At 54.8% G+C, this 24,610-nt stretch overlaps 1 protein-coding gene and 2 non-coding genes across 5 annotated transcripts; all 3 read left to right on the top strand.

Moving 5' to 3' along the window:
* Positions 1-1,600: 1,600 nt before the first annotated feature.
* Positions 1,601-10,292, top strand: NOP53 (NOP53 ribosome biogenesis factor). 3 transcript variants are annotated; one of them, XM_072773348.1, is made up of 13 exons: positions 1,601-1,847; positions 2,267-2,331; positions 3,988-4,096; positions 4,753-4,952; positions 5,340-5,410; positions 6,455-6,550; positions 7,930-8,034; positions 8,129-8,332; positions 8,571-8,746; positions 8,916-8,982; positions 9,642-9,718; positions 9,808-9,864; positions 10,233-10,292. In XM_072773348.1, exons 1-13 carry the CDS (start codon positions 1,624-1,626, stop codon positions 10,237-10,239), a joined length of 1,458 nt encoding a protein of 485 aa, XP_072629449.1. In that variant the 5' UTR covers positions 1,601-1,623; the 3' UTR covers positions 10,240-10,292. The 3 variants fall into 3 exon arrangements, with proteins under 3 accessions (XP_072629449.1, XP_072629461.1, XP_072629453.1); XM_072773360.1 differs by lacking the exon at positions 6,455-6,550; XM_072773352.1 differs by lacking the exon at positions 10,233-10,292 and having other exon boundaries at positions 9,808-9,868.
* LOC140608989 (small nucleolar RNA SNORA54) lies at positions 3,294-3,426 on the top strand. The gene has a single exon (XR_012010993.1). It is a non-coding gene; the product is annotated as a small nucleolar RNA SNORA54 (small nucleolar RNA).
* Positions 9,025-9,133, top strand: LOC140609008 (small nucleolar RNA SNORD23). The gene has a single exon (XR_012011019.1). It is a non-coding gene; the product is annotated as a small nucleolar RNA SNORD23 (small nucleolar RNA).
* Positions 10,293-24,610: the final 14,318 nt, after the last annotated feature.

The raw sequence follows: 24,610 nt of genomic DNA, 5'->3' as shown, positions 1-24,610 counted from the left end.
TAGGGGGGGTTGTGGAGGGCCATGACTCAATGCAGCGGGGCCTGATGACTCAGGTCCGGGCTGGGGGCCAGACCGACATATTTTCCGAAGAAAAGTGACTCTGGGGCCCTCCCTCCGGGACATCCCTCCCTCCCGCCTCCCGCCGCGGGGGCCTGGGAACCCAGCCCTGGGGCGTGGGGCTGTGCGCGCGCGAGCTCGGGCACATCGTGCCCAGCTGCCCCCGCCCTGCCCGCCGGCGTGCACCCCCTGGGACGCCGCTCCCGACACGTACCCCCGGGGGACAAGCGGCCCCAGGAAGGGAAGTGCCGCGGCCCGCGAAGACCACCAGGTGTGCACGCGCGCGCTTGCGCGCTCACCCCTGGGGGTAGGGGGGCAGGGGGCAGGGGGGCGGGGACGGGACCCCGCGGGCTGAGCCCCTGCCACACGCCCAGGCCACACCCGCCGTGCCCGGGACACGCTGGCCGCGCGCTCTTCCCGCCCACGCGCGCCCTCCCACTGTCGGGCTCCCAGCGCCCCCTGGCGGGCACTCGGGACCCGCGCGGGCTGCGCGCCCAGGGCTCCGGGAACCCTGGCCTTCCCAGCACCCTGCGCCGGGAGCCCGCTGGGGTCCGCGGTGCAGCCCCGGCCTGCCGCCCGCCTCTCTGCGCCTGCTACCCTTTCCGGGCCACAACGGCCTGCAGGAAGCCCCGGGTCCCTGTGAATGGTTGCCGGGCCCAACGGCCTCCGAGCTTCCTTCCTTATTTGTAAGCGGCAAAGGCGGAGTCCACCCTGAAGCCTCAGGGGCAAGCCAGTGACAGCAGCTACGGTTCAGATAACCAGGCACACTCTTACGCGTCGCGTGTTTATTATCTCGTGTTCGTCTCCCGAGTAATTTATAAGGCCGATGTCCCGTGATCGCCCCCATTGCACAGGTGAGGAAAGTGCACAGCCAAGCGGCTTGCCCAGGATTAATGATTCCGCGACCGCACCGCCAACCGTGTCGGCTTCTAACAGTCCTCGCCAATGTGGTTCTGTGCTCCCAACTCCACGTTCGGAAAGCTCTTGGATTTCCAGGATTTGGGGATCGGAACACTGGAAAGGCAAACGTTCTGGGACTAGACGGTGTTCTATGCTGAATCTGCCACTGATGGTTCTGATTCTTTTTTTCAAGAAAACTGGATTAAGGGGCGCCTGGGTGGTTCAGTGGTTGAGCATCTGCCGTGGCTCAGGTCGAGATCCTGGGGTGCTAGGATCAAGCCCCATATCCGGCTCCCTGCATGGAGCCTGCTTCTCCCCCTGCCCAGGTCTCTCTCTGCCTCTGTGTGTCTCATGAATAAATAAATAAAATCTTCAAAAAAAACGTAAGTTAAAAGTTAGAGATATACGTAAATTTAAGAAATATTCCTGAGCGGCCAGAAAGGCGCTCACCTAAGGGTAGAGCCCCGAACCTCCGACCCACGGTCCACAGAAATTTGCCTAAGAGGGAGGAGACATTTACACTTTGCCCCGCCCCCTGGGCGCTCCGGCTCCTTTACCAAGATGGCGGCAACCGGAAGTAGCTCTCGGGAGGGGGCGGGAGACCTGCGCGCGCAGGCCCCAAACTGGCTTCCGGGGAGCCGGCTGGGGATTGCTTCCTTTGCCAAGATGGCGCCGGAAGGTAGCGGCGGCGGCGGCGGGCGCTGCTCGAAAAGCGAGACCGACACCAGCTTCTTGGGTTTCCGGCCCACTTCGGTGGACCCGGCGCTGAGGCGGCGGCGACGAGGCCCAAGAAACAAAAAGCGAGGCTGGCGGCGGCTCGCTCAGGAGCCGCTGGGGCTGGAAGTCGATCAGTTCCTGGAGGACGTGCGGCTGCAGGAGCGCACGAGCGGGTGCGTGGGGCGGGACTTCCGGGAGCCGGGCCACGTTCTGAGGGACCGGGTGCGAGGCCGACTTCCGGGGGGCTGCGCGCGTGTGTTTCGGGCACCGCTGGACTCTCGTGGCGGTGGGGAGGAGGTTGGGCTACCGGGGACTCGGCACCCCGTGTTAAATGAGAGTTCAGGTAAATGACTAATAACTAGCGTAAGTACGCCTTGTGCACCCACGTTAGCGTAGTGCCGAGGATTAGTATTTTTAAATATGATTTAAGTGCTGAGCTCTGCGATCTGGAGGGAGGGTCTTAGCCTGGAGGGATCGCAGGGCGGGAAGAAGGTGCTTGGATCAGCACAGCATTAGAGGAAAGCGGGCTCCTGGGACGTTAAACCTCCCTCCCCGGCATCTTTGGCTGACATTCTGCATTCCCCTCTCCCAGTGGCTTGGTGTCAGAGGCCCCGGATGAGAAACTCTTCTTCGTGGACACCGGCTCCAAGAGAAAAGGTGAGGAAGAAATTTCTGTGGTGCCCGCTTGGTCCTCATCCAGCCCAGCGCAACCTCTGAGAAAGTCTCTGTTAACCGCATGGCTTGGATCGCAGGCGTCTGCTGGAGAGGGGAAGGGTCTTTACTGGTGCAGGAGGCCCTGGAATGCAAGACTAGGAGTCAGATTTCCTTTTTGAGGTCTCGGAGCTCTCGGTCTTCACCGTGGCAATGCTCAAGCCTCCATCTGGCAGGCCGGTAGGGATCTGCCTCAGAGTAGATTAGACATAGGTCAGCAGGTCTCTCGTGAACCTGAAAAAAAGCATTTAGTCAGGGACCTGCGGTAAGGGATACCGCGAGACCTGTTGTAGTAAGATGGGCTTGAGAAAGAATAAGAGGATCTGCTTTCATAAGTAGGTAAGAAGCTGGTCTTAATCTGCTTACTTTTGTCTGCCAAAAGGTAGGTCAGGAGGACCTGCTGGAACAAGCCCAGGAGAGGGGAGTTAGAGAAGGCTTGAGTCAATAATAAGCTTTCCGTAGGTGAGTAGGAAAACAGATCAAGAACAGGCAGTGGCTTTAGGGAGGGAATAGAAAGCCAGCCCCCAAGGAGCTGCTTTGATGAGTACACTGCAAGCTGCTTCACAGCAGGATGCCCTTAGGGAGCATGTGTGGGTTCCACCCAGGGGCCCATTCTAAGGAACGTGAGAGGACCTGTTTGATCGGAAAAAGAGGGACAAGGACCTGCTTTGAAGTGCAGGAGACTCTAAGTGAGCAGGTGGGAGGGATGATGAAAGAGGTCACCCTTCAGGGGAGTGAGCCCATCTGGCTTGTGAACAGCAAGCAGAGGGCCGGACATGCCCCGATGAACAGGTAGGGTAGTCGATGAACAGGTAGCGGAGTCGGACGGCCTGCTTTGGCCAGCGTGAAGTCTCTTTGGAAACGGGAGAGATGGTTTAGGTTCTGCTGTCAGTTTGCAATGAGAGATGAGGCACTGTTCGTGGCCTGCTAGCCTGGCTGTGGCTGGTGGGCTCCATTCCGGTGCTACAGCAGCTCCAGCAGCTCCAGCGGCATTGTGACTGAATGACTCGTGGCTCTCAGTTTCAGGTCCTGGGGACATGGGAGGGAAGAAAAAGAAAGATAATAGTGATTGTGAGCTTTCCTAGGTGATCACCGTGCTTTATGCTGTTGTAGTGATGGCCTCTCCAGAGAACCCCAGGAGGTAGGCGTTCAGGCTCTTTTTGGAAGCACAGAGGAGCGAAGTCTCTTCTATGATGTATCCTAGGAAACGGAAGGATGGAGGTTCTGTCCTGGCTTGTTTCGTCCTGGAGTTTGCTTTGCACAGTCAGGTGGAGAAAGGCAGAAAGCCATTGTGCTGAGAATCAGCCATTTTGGGTCAGGAGTCTAGTTCCCTGGGCCTCACTGTTACTTGGTCGCCTTCTTCTTCGTTAGCATCCGTGGTTTTCCTGTCTTGTCTGGCAGCCCTTAGAGGGCAGGGCTGTGGGCCTGAGCCTCCCTCTGTTCCCTGCATAGGGCTGCCTCTGGCCAGCCTGGGGCCTCCACATCTGCACCCTGATGCAGGTCTGATGGCTGCCATGGAGCTGAAATGCAGCAGCTGGGGAGCTAGTCTTTGGAAGCAAGGAGGCCCCAGCCCTTGATTGCTCTCTTTTCTCCCCACCCTAGAGCTGGACAAGAAGAGGACCAGAAGCCAGAAAAGGTCACTTCTTCTCAAGAAGCCCCTTCGCGTTGACCTCATCCTAGAGAACACATCCAAGGTCCCTGCCCCCAAAGAGTGAGTGCCCCACCATGCCCCAGCCCTTCTGTGTAGCTGCCGTCACTCACTTCTGGCCCTGGGGGTGTTGCTGGGGAGGGTGTGCGACAGGAGGAGGGGATGGGCTTGGAGGAGAGGGATGGGCTCAGAATGGGGCTCTGGAGAGTGCATTGGAGGAAATGAGGGGGCCAGGGTGTTGTGGGTGAGGCAGGCTAGTGTGGGGCCTTGGCCCAGCCAGGAGTCCTGGGGAGGGGGAAGAGGGATGGGCAGGAGCCATCAGGAGGCCTGTCAGGCTGGCTCAGTGGCAGCTCTGAAGGAGGGGGGTAATGAGATGGCCTTCTGAGATTGGGGTATGGGAGGAGCGGCTGTGGGGGTGAACCTGAGGTTGGTCTTGAAGTGATATATGAGGTGCCTGGGAGACCCGCAGGCAGGGTGAGGGCCGCTGAGGCTACCATGTTGTTGGCTCTTGGGTCAGTGGGGAGGACCGGACTAGAAACAGACCTGGGGCATGGGCTCTGAAGCCAGGTAGGAGGGCGAGAGGAGCCCCCGGGGAGGTTGGGAGTGCTTGGGAGAGGAGCTGCTGAGTAGTAAGGGTGCAGAGCCCAACTAGGAGGAGCCGGGCCTCTTCTCAGGCCTCTGCCTCACCTACTCCATCTGTGTGCCTCTCCTCCATCCAGCGTCCTTGCCCACCAGATCCCCAATGCCAGGAAGCTCAAACGGAAGGAACAGCTATGGGAGAAGCTGGCCAAGCAGGGCGAGCTGCCCCGGGATGTGCGCAGGGCACAGGCCCGGCTCCTCAACCCTCCCGAGACCAAAGCCAAGCCTGGGCCCCAAGACACTGTCGAGCGGCCTTTTTACGATCTCTGGGCCAAAGACAGTAAGTGCCTTTGCTGTTACTTGCGGTGGGGATAAGGCTGCCATGCACAGTTGTGCAGGTTGTGCACTGCACAAGAGCACAGTGTCAAAGGGAGGTGCTCTGCAGATGTTGGTTTGATGATCCTCAGCAGAGTTTGGCATCTTGAAGGGGCTTCCCTTTTCCTGGTGCATTTACCTGAGGGCCACCCCCACCTCTCAGCTTTGGTTCCCATGTGCTTTCTGGTTTGTCTGGCATTCAAAACTCCTTGGGGTCTGCGTAGTCCTTCCCTTGTCCTAGTCCTTCCTTTGTCCGTGCTTTGGTGCTGTCTCTATGGGGGGTGGCGGTGGGAGGGAGCCCTTCAATCCACAGTGGAAAGTTCCCAGCAGACACCCCTCACTGCCTCCACAGACCCTCTGGAGCAGCCCTTGGCTGGCCAGGACACCTTTTTCCTGGAGCAGACCAAGAAGAAAGGGGTGAAGGTGAGACTGTGGCAGCAGGGCATCCTGGGCGCTGGTCGGAGGAGGGTTGTGTGGTGGGAATTGTGCTGGAGCCTTGAAGCCTCGGTCTCAGCCTGTGGCCGAGACCACAGACGCAGGAGCCAGCCCTGGAGCGGTGCCTCCAGAGGAGAGCACAGAGTGGCGGCGGCGGCAGCAGGAGGGGCTTGGGGATGAACAAGGCTTCATTGGTGAGAGGCCTGTGCAGACAGGGTCTACCTGGGCAGGCGGGCGGCCTAGCAGTACCCAGTTGGGAGGGAAGACGGAAGGGCCTCCAGGCAGAGGACAAGAGAGCAAGGGCGGGGGTGTGGGGCAGTCTGGGGAGGAGGCCGGCCTGGTGGGAGGGAGCACAACTCAGGGTTTGGGGTTTTACTTTGGTTTCATCTAGGAGGGAGGGGGCAGCCCTGGAACCCAAGACAGCACCCTTGGGCAGTTGGGGGTGGGGGCAGGGGGCTTCCAGGGTTACCCTAAGGCTTCTGCTGGGGTGGAGGCCAGATGGACAACCATCCCCTCCGCACCCTCCGCCGCGGGCTTGTTGGGGGTCCTGAGTCCTGATTGGACTCAGATTCAGTCCCCGTGGACCTGGGTCTCTGTGTTTGTCACAAGCTGGACCTAGGGCCACACTCCCTGCTTTGAGTGATGGACAGCACCTCACAGCCTCTGCCAATCTGCTGCAGTGTGTCACACCAGGATGATGCACTGGTGACTAAGATCAAGGTGCCCAGTGCCCCGTGTTTTTGCAAGCTTTGCCCACCATGAGGTTACAGGGCCTTCTCAGGAAAGGCAGGCAGAGTCCCTCCCTGCAGGGAGCTCTCTTGTCCTGGGGATGTGGCTCCCGTGGGTAACATGGCAGGTGGGTGGCAGGTGTCCACTGTTCCAGATGCCAGACCCTCAGACACCTCCCAGTGTGAAGGCTGTGGGCCCTGCTGAGGCCCCTGCCATCTTCTGAGCCTGGAATCCCAGCTCCAGACCTTGTGAGGTCTTGAGTCGTGGGGCTGCCAGGCTTCATCCTACCTTGTCCTCCCCCAGCGGCCACCACATCTGCACATCAAGCCCTCCCAGGTCCCTGCCGTGGAGGTGACGCCTGCCGGAGCCTCCTATAACCCATCCTTTGAGGACCACCAGGTACTTGGCCTCTTACCAGGCACCTCCTCTGCGTCCACCCCTGCTGGGGTGGCAGCAGTGACTGAGACAGCCCCCTGCCTGCCCTCCTGGGGCTCCTGGTCCAGAGGGCTGGGAGGAGGGAACCCAGAGGAGCCGCCAAACCTGGCCTTGGGGGTCAGGGAGGGCTTCCTACAGGAAGGGGACATCAGAGCTGAGACCAAAAGAAGAGTTTGCCGTGGGGAGAGGGGAACGGGCGTTTCAGGCATGTGCAAGGAACAGCGTGTACAAAGGCCTGGAGGTGTATGAGACCATGCTGCCTTTCGTGGAAGTCCATGGGACTTGGGTGCAGAAGGCCTCAATGAACTGTTAGCAGAGTGGCCAGCTGAGGTGTGCCTGAGGCCTAGGCTAGGTCAGCATGGGCCACCTGGCTGTGAGAGTCGCTGTTTATATCAGTGATGATGTCTGTTAAGCACAGAGGTTGGGAACAGAGGGGACACCCCCCTTGCCCTCGGGGAGCACAGGATCTCAGAGAGATCAGATCATTGAGGAGACACAGGACACGTGGGCGAGTGCTGTTCAGCCTCGTTCATGATAGGAGAGTCTCTTACCCAGGAGTTTCCACTCCTGATAAATGATGTCAGCGGGATCCCTGGGTGGCGCAGCGGTTTAGCGCCTGCCTTTGGCCCAGGGCGCGATCCTGGAGACCCGGGATTGAATCCCACATCGGGCTCCCGGTGCATGGAGCCTGCTTCTCCCTCTGCCTATGTCTCTGCCTCTCTGTCTCTCTCTCTGTGACTATCATAAATAAATAAAAATTAAAAAAAAAAAAAATGATGTCAGCACCCGTGATGCCGAACATGAGTAGGGTGAGGTTGGCAACAAGCAGAGGAGGCCACAGACTGCAGTGCGTTCCCCTGTGGACTGACACGGGTGCTGGGGGAGAATGTGGGAAGATCAGTCTGTGTCTTTTGTTCTTCACGTAGCGTATCACAGAGAGAGTTCCCACATCTTAGGATTTGCCCACTCACACGCACAACTTAATGGCTTTTAGCGTATTTGCAGGCTTGTGTGGCCCTCGCCCGTGGGTTAGGATGTTTTCATCACCCCAGAAAGAAAGTGCATCCACTGGTCGTCACCCCCTGTGCCCGTTCTGGGTTTCACATAAATGAAACTGTACTCTGCAGAGATGAGGGACCGGGCCATCCTTCAAGAGAACTGGCAGGGCAGGCAGGAGGTTCAGGAATAGAAAGCACCTCCTGGCTGCATGGAGACACTGGGGAGACTGGGGATGAGGAGGGGGCCTGGGGCACTGCGGGTGGGACCAGCTCCGTCTGTAAGTCCCAGGAGAGGCCCTGGGGTGGGGGGCCTGGGTCATCACCCCCAACCCTTTCCCCTCCCAGACCCTGCTACTGGCGGCCCACGAGGTGGAACTGCAGCGGCAGAAGGAGGCCGAGAAGCTGGAGCGGCAGCTGGCCCTGCCCGCCTCAGAGCAGCCTGCCACCCAGGTGAGCCCACACCTGCCTCTCCCCCACTGGCTGCCACTCCTGCCTGGCCCCGCCTGGCCCCTGACACACTGTCTCCTCCCCCCTCCCCCACCAGGAGTCTGCGTTCCAAGAGATGTGCCAGGGGCTGCTGGAGGAGTCAGACGGGGAGGAAGAGCCAGGCGAGGGCCCGGACACAGTGCCGGAGGCTGGAGGAAAGCAGACTGAAGGAGCAGAGACATCGCCCACACCTGTGCGCCTGGCCGCCATGGAGAAGAAGACAGAGCAGCAGAGGCGGCGGGAGAAGGCCGCCCAGAAGATGGTGAGCACTGGGTTTCCAGCCCGCTTTTCCTGCTTCTCCAACAGCACCTGGCCTCAGGATGCAGCAGGGAATGTTCTAGATCAAGTCTCTGCTGCCCTGGTGCTTATATTGGGGTGGGATTTACAGACCACCAATGTACAAAAAAGGTGGTTTCTGAAGACAATGGTTGTGAAACGGTCAGGGGAGGTGGCCCGGGTCGTGCTCTGTCGGGCCCTAACTCCACCCATCCCTGCTGCAGCGGGTACAGCAGGCCCAGGAGCGGGCTGCCCGGCTCCGGCACCAGGAGCTCTTCCGGCTACGCGGGATCAAGGCCCAGGTGGCACGGCGGCTGGCGGAGCTGGCACGGCGGCGGGAGCAGCGGCGAGTGCGGCGGCTGGCGGAGGCAGACAGACCCCGCAGGCTGGGGCGGCTCAAGTGAGGCCCAGCGGGGGGTGAGGGGCAGGGGGTAGTGGTCCTGGTTCCCTGCCTGGCCTCCTCCTGGAAGACCATCTCTTCTCTGGAAGGCCTGCTGCCCAGGTGGGGCCTCTGGACTCCGCCCTGAGCAAGGCTGACCCTCTGAACACCGCACGCCCTTGTTCTCTAGGTATCAGGCCCCTGACATGGACGTGCAGCTCAGCTCGGAGCTGGCTGACTCGCTCAGGACTCTGAAGGTACTTGACCATCTGGGATGACACACTGTAGGGGAGACCCTGTGCCCAGTGATGATACCCATCCTTGCTCCCCGTGCCCCCCGGGCTGTGGGCGACATCATGGCTGCCCCCAGGTTGTGCCAGTTGGGCTGATGCCTGGGGGCTGAGGGCACGGGGTCCTCGGGGCGAGGGGCTTGCTGGGGTGGTTGTTTTAGCCCATGGCCCTGGGAATGTCTTGCCTCCCAGCCAGGCCCCGAAGCAGCCACTGGTGTCCTGGCCCCAGTCCCCCCACTTCGGTGCCAGAGAGGCCTCCCTGAAGCTCATGATGGGTCTTGTCCATCCCCGGCCCAGAACCTGCTATGGCTCCAGTGGCCTCCGGCTTCTCACCGACGCCAAGGGCCCTCTGGCTTGGCCGGCCTCGGGGCTGCAGCCAACTCTGCTTCATGAGCGGGCCAGCCCTGCACCCTATTCCTCTGGTACCTGGGCTGTGCCCCTGCTGCTCCCCCTGTGTGGCACAGTCTACTTTGTCAGCCGCCTCGGTTTTGTTGACTCTGCAAACCTAGCTCAGGCGGCCAGTGGGTCCATACACGGCGCCCCAGTAGCACAGGGCCAGGCTGAGCCCCGCAGAGAGGTCAGACCCTCCCACCCACTGCTGCTGAGCCTCCCTCTCTGTCCCGCAGCCCGAAGGCAACATTCTCCGTGACCGTTTCAAGAGCTTCCAGAAGAGGAACATGATTGAGCCTCGGGAGAGAGCCAAGTGAGGACCTTGGGGCTGCTGTGGGGAGTGAGGGCATTGGGAAACTTCTGCTCCTGGGCTCGCTGGGCTCAACCCCTTTCCTCCTACAGGTTCAAGCGCAAGTACAAAGTGAAGCTGGTGGAAAAGCGGGCGTTCCGCGAGATCCAGTGAGTTGCACTCCCTCCCCTGCCAGGCCGACTGGTCTCTTGGCTGACTGGTCTCTTGGCTGCAGCAGCAGAAACATTGGAAACACTGCTGAGCTGCTTAAAAAGAATGAGCTCTTGTCCTTTATGGTGGTGTCCCCTGGGTCCCAGGGCCCATCCCGAACCCGGGAACTGACCAGTGGCTGAGTGATCCTCCCCTGGCCCGAGGGGCAGCCCACCATGTGCACTGGAACTCAGAGTCAGGGCCGGGCGGAAGGGGTCCCCAAAGGGAAATAGAAGGACCCAGACCAGAGTTGGGGATGTCAGGTGGGTGAGGCCAAGGGGCCCTTCCTCCCCTCATACACCCTCAATCCCGTCTCCTCTGTCCACAGGTTATAGCCATCACTGAATGCTGGAGCCCCCACCCTACAATAAAACACCACTGATCGACATGTTGGGCGTCGTGTGTGACTTGTCTCCCTCCTGGGGGCGGCTTCCCTCCCTGGGTATCTCTCCCTAGTACATCGAGCTCCTTAGGGAAGGCAGGTGAAGTGACAAGGCTTGCAGGCTGGTGAGGGAGTGGAGCGTGGAGCTCACAACTGGGGGTCTGACAGGAAACAGCCCCCAGCTCTCTGCCGGGGTGGCTGAGGTGCAGGTCTTGAGTACAGGCCTGTCACATTGGTAGTGCTGACTTTGGTGAGCGCCTGCTGTGCTTTGAAGCAGGTGGATTCACGTCCAACAACCCAATTATAGGGAGGGCAGTCCTCTCTATTCTAAAGGTTAGGGACCTGAAGCACATCAGAAGGAACTACTCTCTTCTCCCCATAACTATTGAAAGAGGACTTTTTTGACCTTTTTTTTTTTTTTTTTTTTAAAGATTTTATTTATTTATTCATGATAGTCACAGAGAGAGAGAGAGGCAGAGACACAGGCAGAGGGAGAAGCAGGCTCCATGCACCGGGAGCCCGATGTGGGATTCGATCCCGGGTCTCCAGGATCGCGCCCTGGGCCAAAGGCAGGCGCCAAACCGCTGCGCCACCCAGGGATCCCTGACCTTTTTTTCTAATAAAGGACTATATTCTCACCGTACATTGTTGATACGGCACATAAAGATACCTAAACACCAGAAGTCTTGCCCTGAACCTTTGTTTCCATTCAAACCCACTCTCTTCTCTGCAAAGTAGCTGTCACTGATGTTCAGCGTGAACGATTCCAGTGTGTTCCATATGTGATTCTATTCAATCATGCACAGGTTGTGTGAAAGGAAAATAGAGTTGCTTTAATTTTTCTGTGTCTTGGATGCAATTGTACTATATGTAGTTCTACAGTTTGAGTGCGTCTTAGAGAGCTTTCTATGTACAGGGCACTGTATCGTATTTTTTTTTACAGCTGCGTAGAATTTCAGTGTTTGTGCTGTAACGTCACTTGACCAGACTCCTATTGCTCCATCTCTTGAAGCTGGAAAGAATATTGTTCATGGGCTGTTTCACATGTGTCTGTAGGACAAGAACCTGGAAGTGAGTCTCTGGACTATAAGAGAAAATATACATAAAAGGTCATGTGATAGCCAAATCGTCCTCCAGGAGGATGTGATGATTTTTACCTTCCAGCAACATAGGATCCCACTTGTTTGCTCATTGCTTTCCTATTGTATGATCTTACAGTTTTCATTTTACTCCACTGATTACTAATGAGGTTGAGTATATGTGTTCAGATAATCACTGGCACTTCTTTGCTGGTTCAAACCTTCTGACCATTTTCCTCCTAGACTGTTATTTTCTTATATACTTATAGCAGCTCTTTATTTGTTACGGATCTTGAAGTCTGTCCTGCACGTTAACAAACATTTCTCCTAGACTGTGACCTTTTTACTGGGTGTAAGGTATTATTTGTTAGAAGAAGGCAGTGTTCGTAGTGTTCTGTTAGTCTTTTTTATTGTACCCTTTGGAAAGGTTTCTCCGGACATGGTGTTTATAAAAATAGAGCAAGCAGTTTATAAAAAAAAGTGGATGAAAGGAGAGATTAATGTCAGGACCCCCCTCCCCACTTCCTCCCACATCCTGGAAAACATTGGGACTTTAAGGGGCTTTAAGGAACTGTTCTGCTGTTGCCGCCCTACCCTCCACCATAAAAGTAAAAAAGGAATGCTGTAGAGAGGAGAAAATAGCTCTTTGTGTGGATGTGTGAGGAGGGCCCAGGGGAGGGTCAGTTGAGGTGAAAACGAGAGCCACTCTGCAAAAAGAGCCTTAAGCCTCAGCATCTGACCCAGAAATCCATTCTGGGGGGAGTAAGTCTGAAGGAACCTGCCAGAGGGGAGGACACTCTTAATGCCGGGAGCTGGCCATCAGCACATGGATCAAATACGTGGGCACCTGGGGTGGCTGGTTACAGCTATTGAAGCAGGTGCCCCTCCGGAGGCTCGCGGGGGTTCATCGCCTGGGGAAATGTTCCCATACGTGCTGAACATGGGTCTGTGGCAAAGGCACATCTGGGCGGTTCTCTGCACTGTAAATTACCTTTCACATCTGAATTTTGCATCAAAAGAGGAAAAAAGTGCTGAACTCGGATTTGCAAGTGGAGGGGCTGGGCTGGTGTCTAACTTCCTGTGAGATGCATAGAACAATAGGGCGGGTTAAGTGGACAGAGGCCCGGGTCTCCTAAAACCACTGCAGTGACATGTGAGGGTGAGAATCTAGGCGGCAGGGCACATAGAAAACTCTCAGCTTTCCTGTTTGAAAATGCATGATTTTGAGGGAAGGGGGACAGAGGTCCGGTGTCAAGGCCACTTACGCTGGTTCTATGGCCCTGCACTTCCTTTTGAATCTGCAACATTATTTTCCCTGAAGCGAGTCCCCCAGATTGCAAAATCTGGATCTGCCTCTGGCTCTACTACACACACAATGGGAGAGCCACCATCTGTTGGTCAGGATGCCACACCTGGGCACCTGGCTGTTGGGGAGGACACATCATTTCACTGCTGTGTAGACTCGTTGAGAGCTTGGATGTGGGAGCCAGCCATCCTGGTTTCAAAGCCAAGACTCAACATACTAGCTGTGTGACCTTGTGAGGGTTACTCAGCCTCTCTGTGCCTCAGAGTCCCCATCTGCAAAATGGATATGGCAATACCTCGTTGTGCCTCAGGACAAGGATTGAGTGAATCTGCCGGTGAAAGTTCCTAGCATGGAGTAAGCACTGCGTGAGTGTTTGCTATTATAACAATGTTAGGAAGAAAACAACAAAAAAAAGTTTTTAAAAAGTGGAAACTTGCAGTCTGTGCCAAGGACTCCTCACAAACACTCTTACCTTTTGACCCACTAATTGCCCTCTTGGGAACGCGCCCTGAGGAAAGGGCCGGAAGTTTGGGGAGAGGCATAATGCAGAGGCCGGTCCCCCAGAGCGCCGTGCAGAATGGAAGGAAACCGGTCATGGCCCCGAGCAGGCCCGGCCACTCACCGAGGGGACAGACGCGCGGTAATAACCGGGATGTGTTTATGCTCAGATGCTTTGTGGAAAGAAGCAAACAGGATCCGCCGCCGTCCAAGTGCTCATCAACCAGCGGTGCCCCGAGTCTTGGGTGCGTGTGGGGGATTTCAAGGGATTCTTACTATTTCCAGCTTCTCTGAACCTTCTAGAACAGGGAAAACCTTTTCAAAAATGGGAATTCAGGGTGCCTGGGTGGCTCAGTGGTTGAGTGCCTTCAGGTCCGGGTGTGATCCCGGCGTCCTGGGATCGAGTTCCGCATCGGGGTCCCCGCGGGGAGCCTGCTTCTCCCCCTGTGTCTCTGCCTCTCTCTCAGTCTCATGAATGAATAATAAAATCTTTAAAAAGTGGACAGAGATTCCTCGGTGCATCGAAGTCGTCCACTGTCGCGCTATTTGGAAAATTAAAAACAACCAGTCCACATAGCCAACAGGAGGCCCCAGGTTTTCACGGGCGGGATGTCTACACTTGGGGCGGTTCACCGCCGTTTGTAGAGTCAGTCTTCGGCGGAGCGCTCAGTGATCCTGGGAAACCCTCAGGCCGCTCCCAGGGAGCTGTTACACGGCCAAGGGCACCGCAGGACCTTGACCAGTTTGTAAATGTCTGGAAGCGCATGCGCAGAGGAAGGTGTGCGGAGCTGTGCCCCCTGTGCCCCCGAAGGTGAATCCAGCGGATTCCTGTCGTCCTCCTCCCGTCGTGTGTCTCCACCGCCTCCATCTCCTTGCGTGTTCCTTACACTGGGCGGGTTCCAGCAGGTGGGCTCCCTCCAGAGCCCTGGGTGGCACAAGGGACCCCAGGTCAGGGCCAGGGCTGGGCGTTCTTGCACCCCGCGGTCCTGGCAGCGACCTCGGGGGTTCCAAGCTGCGGTCCTGGGGTCACTTCCCAAGGCCGCCGCTCCGCCTCCCCGGGTGTTGTCAGCAACCCCCCCCCCCATCCCCCTACAAAACCCCTTCCTGTTTCAAACCTGGCGTGGCTTCTATCCGGGCTCTGACCCCTGCCCCACGGTCATGCACTGCTCCCGGACTTGGGAAATCGTTTTTAAAATACCAAGAGCTTCCTAAGGTCTGTGTGAGAGTAAACGCTGAGAAGTTGACATTTTTGTTGTGTTCATCTGCCAGCAAAGGAGATGGTGGCCCAGAGAGCTCAAGCCGGTTACCTGAGGCCACACAGACTTGCTGAGAGTGGGTCCAGCCAGGATTTTCTCCATTCCCTTGGAGAGCCCAGGCTTCCGTGAATGAGGCAGGAACACAGACGGACAGACAGACAGCTAAGGCTGCCTCTACCCGTCGGTGCCCTCTTCCTTTTCTAATATGTTCCTGGGGGCTGGGCTGGGGGGTGCTGTGCAGGGGATGCTGACTAATGATGGAAAGTCCTGTGATCCAAACTTGGAAGGAGACTCACAGGAGTCCCCCAGGCCAGAACCTGGCATCATCATGGATTCCTCTCTTTCCTTTAATGGCAATAATGCCATTTTAAAAAATTAATACTTGTTTCATCTGTACAAAGCTCTTTCTTTTTTTAATTTATTTATTCATGAGAGACACACAGAGAGAGGCAGAGACATAGGCAGAGGGAGAAGCAGGCTCCCTGCAGGGAACCTGATGTGGGACTCGATCCCAGAAACCTGGGATCATGACCTGAGCTCAACCACTGAGCCACCCAGGTGCCCCTATACAAAGCTATTTCTGTCCCAAGTCCTTGTGTCTGGATATTGTGACCCCCCCCACACACACCCTTTTTTTTTTTTTACTGCTGAGGAATCTGAAGCATAGAAAAAGGAAATGACTTGCCCAGATTTGAGATTCCAACCCAAGTCCTGTCCACTGTCCCTTTGAAACAACCATTCCATTTGTCCCCAGCCCCATTCAGCCACCTAGGTACTACGCCAAAATACTGAGTCCTCTCCTGGTAGCTGACATTTGAGCAGAGACTGAAATAAAACAGGATGGGGGGCAGCCATGTGGATATCACAAGGAAAACGTACCAAGTGGCCAGAACAGCTAGTGCAAAGGCCCTGGGGTTGGGAACTTCAGGAAGGGCAAGGGAGACCTGGCTGCCTGGAACCAAGTGGATTGAGGAGGGAGTATGGAAGGTGGAGCCCATGATGCACCCTGGGCCCAGATAGTGCAGGGCCATCGGGGCCACGTGAGGAAAGAGTCCCTCTGACCATGGGTGAGGAACAGATTGTAGGGGGCCAGAGATGAAGTGGGGAACCCAATGACTAAGCAACTGCAGTAGTCCAGGCAGGAGATATTGCTGCTGCTGGGCCAGTGTGGAATCGATGGAGGTGGAAGTCGCCAGAAGCTTGATAGCTTTTGAAGGTGGAATGCGACTGTGTAAGAGGCTGCGTGTTGGGGTGAGGCCAGGGGGAGACCTTTTGGGTGGATGGAGGTGCCCTGTGCTGAGATGGGAGGCGGATGGTTTGAGGAAGACGGATTCCAGAAAGTAAAGCCCTAACACCTCCCTGGCTGGTGGGGGGATGGAGAGGGAGACAGAGACTACAGGAGAGGGGAGATAAAAGACCAGTGGAGGAGTCGGGGGGGACACCTGGATGGAGACTGGGCTTGGGGTGGGGGGGCGGGCAGAGAAAATCCGACTTTGGCCCCGTGAAGCCTGAGCTTCCCATCAGGCTTGTAAACAGCGCAGGGGCCGAAAGGGCTGGACCCGGGTTGGAGCGCGGGGGGGCGGTCAGCTTGTGGCTGCGGGTGGCATTAGAGGCAGTGGCCGTGGGTTCTAGGAGCTGAGTGTAGACGAAAGGAGGGGAGAAGGGAAAGAGCAGAGGAAGGGGGGTGCGAGCAGAGGGGACTCAGCCCAAGCCGCCAGGGCTTCGGATCCCCTCCCCCACCCCCCGCAAGGCTGGAAGTACCCCCAGGAGGGAGGAGGGCTGGCCAGGCATCCCGGGCGGATTGCTGAGAACTGCCCCGGCGATCCAGGGCAGGGTGGGGGTCAGGGGACACCCCTGGTCTCGTGGCGACACCGTGCTCCTGCGTGAACGGTGACATCCTCCTGTCTCTGAGCGACTGGGACGGGACCAGCGCCCCCCAAGTTCAAGGGGAAGCGAGTGGAGCTGCGGCCGGAGGGAGAGAGCGGCCGCCAGGGGGCGCGCAGAGCCCGCGCCCGGGACCAGCCGTCGGAGGAGGTTCCCGTGCACCCCTAACACCCCCGTCACCCCCACTCAGGAACCCCGCCAGGGGCCACACTGCAGCAAGCAGGGTAAAAGCTGCACCCGGGGAGGAGGAAGCTGCTGCCTTCTGAATGGACGTGAGCATATTCGAGAAGTCTCTGTAGGTCCACCGGGAGGGGCTTCTGCAGGTCAGCAGGTACGGCTGGGGCTGGAAGGTCCAGGTCAGTGGGTGAGACTCAGTTCATACGTCGGCACTGGCTACAAGCCCCCACCTGGGCCTGGACCCTTGCCCTGGTGGAAAAGGGGGTGGAGATGAGCAGGGGTCCCAGACCTGGAGGGGGCGGCAGGAGGGGTTAAAGGGTGAACGCCAGCGGGAGGAGAGGACGGACTGGGCTCCCTGCCCCTGAGAGGTGTGTGTAGGCCACGCTGGGTTAGGTAAGGCCAGAAGGCTCCAAGACAGTTGCTCTGCGGGTCCTTGTCACTTTGCTGTGGGCAAGCAGTGTCAAGCCTCACGCCTGACTATCCACCCGCTTCCCCCGTCCTGTGCCTTCCCCCATTGCCAGGCTGAGACCTGACCCAGAGCCCCTAGGAGTGGGCGTGGGGGTGTCAGGTCTCTCCCTTCATCCATGATGGGTCTATCTATCCACCCATTAATCCAACCACCCCATCCACTTATGCAACCATTGGCGCGTCATCCGTGCATCCACTTATCCATGCGTCCAGATATAAGGAGTGCATACTGTCTGATTCCAGTTACCTTTTTAAAAAGATTTTATTTATTTATTCATGAGAGACACAGAGAGAGGCAGAGACACAGGCAGAGGGAGAAGCAGGCTCCCTGCAGGGATCCTGATGTGATACTTGATCCCAGGACCCTGGGACCACGATCTGAGCCAAAGGCAGAAGCTCAACCACGGAACCACCCAGGTGTCCCCGATTCCATTTACGTGAAGCTCCGGAACAGGCCAGACCGATGTGCGGTGACATGGATCAGGGTGGTGGTGACGCTTGTGGAGCAGCTTACAGGGAACACACATAATGGAACTTCTTGGAAAATAGAAATGATCTTTATCTTGATCCGGGAGCTTATTCAATAGTGTTACGGGTATGAAAAATTCAGCAAGGGGCACCTGGGCGGGTCACTTGGTTAAGTGTCTGACTTTGGCTCAGGTCATGATCCCAGAGTCCTGGGATCGAGCCCCGAGACAGGCTCTCTGCTCAGTGGGGAATCTGTTTCTTTCTCTCCCTTCCTTTCTCTCTCTCAAATAAATAAAAATCTTTAAAAATATATATAAAAAGAAAGAAAAATTCACCAAGCTATATACACTTAGATTTGCACACTTGGGGTGCCCGGCTGGCTTAGTTGGTAGAGTCTAACTCTTGATCTTGGGGTTGTGAGTTCAAGCCCCATGTTGGGTATAGAGTTTACTTTATTAAAAAAAAAAAAAGTGAAAAAAAAAGATTTGCATACTTTACTGTGTGAAAAAAAGTAAATTTAGAAAAGATGCATTTCACTATGTTAAAAAAGGATTATCAGGGAAGGCCTCACTAAGGAGGTGACGTTTGAGTAAATCTCAACGTCACTGGCACTACTGGCTGCTCGTAGGCCCCCCAGGGACAGATACACACATAGTCCTTGGTGCGGCCCATACCTAAATACTTGCCCTAACTCCTTCGAGTACCATACTCACCAGAATAGGTCACACCAGATTCCTGGCTCCTAGAGCCTGCACCCATGTTATGTTGGTGGCCCCGCAGGCAGAGGCCTGACAGGACCTCCAAGAGGCTCTGGACAAACCCGTCCCCAGTGGAAAAATAGCCTATAAGCCCTATTTTATTTATTTATATTTATTTTTAAGATTTTATTTATTTATTTGAGAGAGAGCAGAGAGCACAAGTGGGAAGGGCTGGGGGAGAGGGAGAGAAACAGAATCCCCTTTGGAATAGGGAGCCCAAAGTGGGTCTCCCTCCCGGGACCCTGAGATCATAACCTGAGCCGAAGGCAAATGCTTAACCTACTGAGCCACCCAGGTGCCCCTAAACCCTACTTCAAAACCTTTAAACTCTGAAATATGCCTTTCCCCTTTAAGGATGAATCTGCTTCTTATCAGCCAAAGTCTGCAAGGAAGTGAACAACCCTCACCCCCACCCCATGCACACACACACACCCCACAATTTGCCTGAATTCTGAGTGCCTGGTACTTGCCTTGAAAGAGATAAGAATTATCGCAGAGAGAGGAAGATAAGGACCCTCCTGGTGCTAACAAATGCCTTAGTTCGCTTTCCTGTCTTGCTTGTAGTTTTTATACAATGAGATTGTTTTGAATGTCTGTGACATAAATGATATAAATGATGAGTTTTGGGAAAATTGGCGATGTTCACAATTGTAGCTGTTGACAGTAGCAACCCAACAATAAGCTTACTAAAAAGGCTTTTTGAAAAAAAGATTTATTTATTTGAGAGAGCGAGAGAGCACGAATGCTCGGAGGGACAGAGGGAGAGAATCTCAAGCCGACTCCATGCTGAACACAAAGCCCGATGGGGGGCTTGATCCCAGGATTCTGAGATCCTGACCTGAGCTGGAACCAAGAGCTGGATGCTTAACCGAATGCGCCATCCAGGCGCCCCTAAAAAGACTTTTTTTTAAAAAAAAAAAAAGATTTTATTTATTCATGAGAGAGAGAGAGAAAGAGAGAGAGAGGAAGAGACACAGGCAGAGGGAGAAGCAGGCCCCATGCAAGGAGCCTGATGCGGGACTCAATCCTGGGACTCCAGGATCACGCCCTGGGCCAAAGGCAGGGGCTAAACCGCTGAGCCACCCAGGGACCCCATAAAAAGGCTTTCTTAAAATGCATTTATCTGGCAAGTATTTACTGAGTGCCCGCTGTACACCATTCACCGCTTTACATGGTGGGCACAGACCAGGGAGAAGGACACAGCAGAAAACCATGGAGCACACATTCTAGCAGGGGAGGCAGCTGATGGCTCAAAAAATCGTAAGATGGGGCACCTGGGTTGCTCAGTTGGTTAAACATGGGACTCTTGACTTCAGCTCGAGTCATGATCTCAGGGTCATGAGGTCAAGTCCTGAGTCATTGGGCTCTGCACTCAGCATGGAATCTGCCTGAGATTCTCTCTCTCCCTCCCCCTCTGCCCCTCCCCTCCCCCTCTCAAATAAATAAATAAATCTAAAAAAAAAACCCCATAAGATATGCAGACCGCTCAGGGTATAAGTGCCAGGGGGAAGAGGGAATACAGAAGGCTGGTGAGGGCTTACAATTTTTTAAAAAGATTTATTTATTTATTCATGAGAGACACATAGAGAGAGGGAGAGGCACAGACGGAGGGAGAAGCCGGCTCCTCGTGGGGAGATCCTGATGCAGGACTCGATCCTGAATCCCAGGGTCACACCCTGAGCCAAAGGCAGACACAACCGCTGAGCCACCCAGGCATCCCATGGCTTACAATTTTAAATAGTGTCAGGGAAGAAGTGACATTTGAGCAAAGATGTGAAGGAGGTGGGGAGCAAGCTCTGTGGCTATCAGGAGGAAAAGTGTTCAGGTGGAGGGAACAGTACATGCAAAATCTCTCAGAGATGAACCTTGGAAACATTACACTAAGTCAGACACGAAAGGTCACATACTATAGGATCTGTTTACTCCAAATGTGCAAAACACGCAGATCCATAGAGACAGAAGCACACTGGTGGTGGCCAGGGGCTGGTGGGGGGCAAGACATGATCACTTAGTGGGTCCAGGCTTCCCTTTGGGCTGATGTGAATGTCTTGGAACTAGAGGTGCTGCTTGCACAACATTGTGACCATACAAAACGCCTCTCATGGTAAATTTTAGATTTTGTGTATTTTACCACAATTAAAACAGACACACACACACCTCCCATCCCTCATCACCATCATTTCCTATAAGGAACAATGACTTGGGGTCATTTTATTTTATTTTTTTTCATTTTTATTTTTATTTTTATTTTTTTTAATTTTTTTTTAATTTATTTATGATAGAGAGAGAGAGAGAGAGAGGCAGAGACACAGGCAGAGGGAGAAGCAAGCTCCATGCACCGGGAGCCTGATGTGGGATTCGATCCCGGGTCTCCAGGATCGTGCCCTGGGCCAAAGGCAGGCGCCAAACCGCTGCGCCACCCAGGGATCCCTGTTTTTTCATTTTTAAAAAGATTTATTCATTTATGAGAGAGAGAGCGAGCACAAGCAGGGGAGGGGCAGAGAGAGAGAGGGAGAGAGAGAATCCAAGCAGACTCTGGAATGAGCGCAGAGCCTGACGGGGGCTCGATCTCACGGCCCTGAGATCATGACCTGAGCCGAAACCGAGTTAGATGCTCAACTGACTGAGCCACCCAGACGCCCCTAGATTTAAGGATCATTTTAAAAACTAGGAAGAGGGGATCCCTGGGTGGCTCAGCAGTTTGGTGCCTGCCTTCGGCCCAGGGGCTGATCCTGGAGTCTTGGGATCGAGTCCCACATTGGGCTCTCTGCGAGGAGCCTGCTTCTCCCTCTGCCTGTGTCTCTGCCTCTCTCTCTCTCTCTCTCTTTCTCTCTGTGTCTCTCATGAATAAATAAAATCTTAAAAAAATAAAAAATAAATAAAAACTAGAAAGAAGTTCTGTGAAGGTGCTAAAAGCCACTGAACTGTACACTCTAAAATGATGCATTTTGGTATGTGAGTTATCCCTCAGTTTAAAAACAAAACAAAACAAAAAAGAACAAGCCAAAATCTCTGTGAGGAAGAGGTGAGAGATGGGGGAGGGGTTCGGAACATGTGGCTCCAGAGATCCCGGGTGAGATCTGCTGAGATGGGGAAATGCTGGAGCCACTGACATTCTGAGCAGAAGAGGGGTGGGAGCTGCCAGACGTGGGCCTGGTGCCCCCTGGTGGCCTTGAGGGGGACAGGCTGCAGGGGACTGGGATGAGGATGGGGCAGGAGAACCCCTGGGCTCCACGTGGAGGTGGGGAGGGGTGGGTGCGTCTGGGGTAGGTTTTTTTTTTTTTTTTTTTTTAATTTATTTATGATAGTCACAGAGAGAGAGAGAGGCAAAGACACTGGCAGAGGGAGAAGCAGGCTCCATGCACCTGGAGCCCGACGTGGGATTCGATCCCGGGTCTCCAGGATCGTGCCCTGGGCCAAAGGCAGGCGCTAAACCGCTGCGCCACCCAGGGATCCCTGGGGTAGGTTTTGAAACGAAATCCTCCATAAGTGGCTGACGTGCAAGGAAAAGGAGAAAGCCAGGGTTTATGCCTGGCCTAGAGCTGTCTTGTCTTGTCTTGTCTTTTCTTTTCTTTTCTTTTCTTTTCTTTTCTTTCTTTTCTTTTCTTTTCTTTTCTTTTCTTTTCTTTTCTTTTCTTTCTTTTCTTTCTTTTCTTTTCTTTTTTCTTTTCTTCCTTCCTTCCTTCCTTCCTTTTTCTTTCTTTCTTTCTTTCTTTCTTTCTTTCTTTCTTTCTTTCTTTCTTTTCTTTCTTCTTTCTTTCTTCTCTCCTCTAAGATTTTATTTATTTATTCATGAGAGACACAGAGGGAGAGAGGCAGAGACACAGGCAGAGGAAGAAGCAGGCTCCACGCAGGGAGCCCAATGGAGGACTCAATCCCAGGACCCCGGGATCATAATCTGAGCCAAAGGCAGACGCCCAACCACTGAGTCACCCAGGCGCCCCTATAGTTGCTTCATTATAGTGACATAGCAAGGACACATGGTGGACCACAAGAGGAAAAGACACAGGGGGGTCTGGAGGGATCCACGTGCTGGCTCCCTCCTGCGAGCACAATTCCCCGGCAGTGAACATGTGGCAACGTGGGGCAATGCTTCTGCCCCGGGGAGCCCATTTGAGACCCAGGACCCAAGGATCTAGGGGGAGGGCTGGTCTGTAGGCACCATCTGTCTAGCCTGTACCCCAATTCCAGACTTCCTGAAGACAGCAGGTATCAGCATGAACCATACTATTTTGTACAAAGGGCCGAGGCAGTGAACCCCCTTATCATTTAGGGAAGTTTTTTTTTTTTTAATTTTTGTTTATTTATGATAGTCACAGAGAGAGAGAGAGAGAGGCAGAGACATAGGCAGAGGGAGAAGCAGGCTCCATGCACTGGGAGCCCGATGTGGGATTCGATCCTGGGTCTCCAGAATCGTGCCCTGGGCCAAAGGCGGGGGCCAAACCGCTGCGCCACCCAGGGATCCCCTTAGGGAAGTTTTTTATCAGTGGAGGGAAGTGTTTATCAGCCAATTTCCCAGATGCAAGGCAAGGGCCAAGCTCGTGAGAGCGGGGGCCCTTGGAAGGTTAGCTTTGTAAAGTTTCTCTCCTCTCCCGACGCCACTCAGAGGCCTGGTGGCAGAGATGGATTTGAACAAGATAAGAAGCCGGGTAAGGACAAGAAAGCACAAGATCTAAAAGAGCGAACACCAAAATAAATAAATAAATAAATAAATAAATAAATAAAATAAAATAGCGAACACTACAAAAACTTCCAGAAGAAAACTCAGGAGGAAATGATCTTAGAGGCTTTGGGTTTGACATAGACACCTTATATATGACACTAAAAAAAGGACAACGTGTCATCAAAAAAAAAACAAAACAAATAGGGCTTTCTCAAAATTAAAATCATTTGCTCTGCAAAAGACGCTGCTGCAAAATGAGGAAGGCACGCCGCAGACGGGGAAGGTGTTTGCAAAACGTATCTCCAGCAAAGGACTCATAGCTACACTATGTAAAGAACTCCCACAAGCTAATAACCTAGAAGATCAACAACCCAAGTAAAAAGTTAGCCTCCGCTCATGCAGGTCCCAAGAATGGCGGAGACGGCGAGCCGCATCTTCCCTGGGGCCGACATAAGGCTGAGGCTGGGGGTCCTGGGTGTCCCTCAAAGGTCTGGGCCTCTTTCACCCCTGACAATGACACCCCCTGCCCTGCCCAGCCTGCCCCCACCTTTCTCATCTTGCCCACAGGAAGGAGGCTCAGAGTGTAGGCTCTGCAGCCCGTCAGCTGGGGACACAACCATGCTCTGTGCCTGTGTGACCTCGGGGGAGCGCCCTCAGTCTGCCCATATGTAAAGTGGGATCCTCACAGCTCCTGCCTCTGTAAGGGCTGGCTGCTCTTATGAATCCCATAGCTGCCTTCCTTGATCTGTTTACAAAATTCTCTGCCCCAGCCCAGCCAACCACACTTCCTGGCTTTATTTTCCTTCTCAGCACTCACTCCGCCTTCCCATAATACATATGGGGACATTGTTTATGTTCTGGGGACAGGTGGAGTTGTGTGTTGCTGGGGGTGGGAAGGGCCATTCCAATGGGCACCAATGATCATATGTGTGTGTGTCAGCATCTGTGGCCGCGTCCTGCAACAGGTGCTTTGTCCGTTATCGTGTGGCCCAGTGAGCTGGATCTTGGGGTGAGCGTCGCTCCCCTGGCTGGATCTGCGTTGTGTCACTCTATTGCGTGTCTGGAGTGCAGCTGTGTGTCCCACCACGTGGCCAGGGGGAGGTGGCTCTCCTTGTGTCCTGGATGTTTGGAGATGTGTTGTTGTGACACTGGCTGGGCTGTTGCTGCTGTATGCGGGGTCCTGGTGTGCTTTGGTGTCCTTGTGTGGCCGACTAGAGGTGTAGGCTGTTGTGTTATTGTGTTTCTGGTTGGGTTGTGCTTTGCCTGGCTGTGCAATCGTATAGCCAGGTGGGGGTGAGTCCTTGTGTGTTACCACTGGTCTGTGTGTGTGTGTGTGTGTGTGTGTGTGTATGAGAGAGGGAGAGAGAGAAAAAGAGAGTCCCAGCCCCAAAATCATTACTAATTCTTCCGGCCTCCCCCTACTGGACAACAGAGACCCCTTTGTTCTCACGGCAGAAGAGGGGGGTGCTGTTCCTTTTCTCTGAAGCTCCTGGCAAAGTCTCAGCCCAAAGCCCGGCCAACAAAACACTCTCAGAGCCTCTGTGCTGTGCCCGGCCACTTGCTGGGCGTGCTGGGAAAGCCAGTGGGGTCACCAGACCTGGGACAACCAGAGTGGTGGCGGCTGAGATGGGGGAGCTCTGAGGGGAACCTGACCCAGCCTGAGGGGCTCAGGAGATCTTTCTTGAGGACAATATTGTTACAAGATAGTTTTGGGGAGGAAAAGGGAATATCAGGACTCATACAGATCTAAAAGTGAACATATGTTAG

The sequence above is a fragment of the Canis lupus genome, chromosome 1 (genome assembly GCF_048164855.1).
Source record: "Canis lupus baileyi chromosome 1, mCanLup2.hap1, whole genome shotgun sequence".
Taxonomy (NCBI): domain Eukaryota; kingdom Metazoa; phylum Chordata; class Mammalia; order Carnivora; family Canidae; genus Canis; species Canis lupus.
The sequence above is the reverse complement of the archived record's forward strand: the minus strand, read 5'-3'. Positions and strand labels throughout refer to the sequence as shown.

Coding starts and splice junctions, on each gene's coding strand:
- NOP53 (XM_072773348.1), top strand. CDS start 1,624: ATGGCGCCGGAAGGTAGCGGCGGCGGCGGCGGGCGCTGCTCGAAAAGC. Junction 4,953..5,339: donor CGATCTCTGGGCCAAAGACA/GTAAGTGCCTTT, acceptor CTGCCTCCACAG/ACCCTCTGGAGCAGCCCTTG. Junction 5,411..6,454: donor CCAAGAAGAAAGGGGTGAAG/GTGAGACTGTGG, acceptor GTCCTCCCCCAG/CGGCCACCACATCTGCACAT.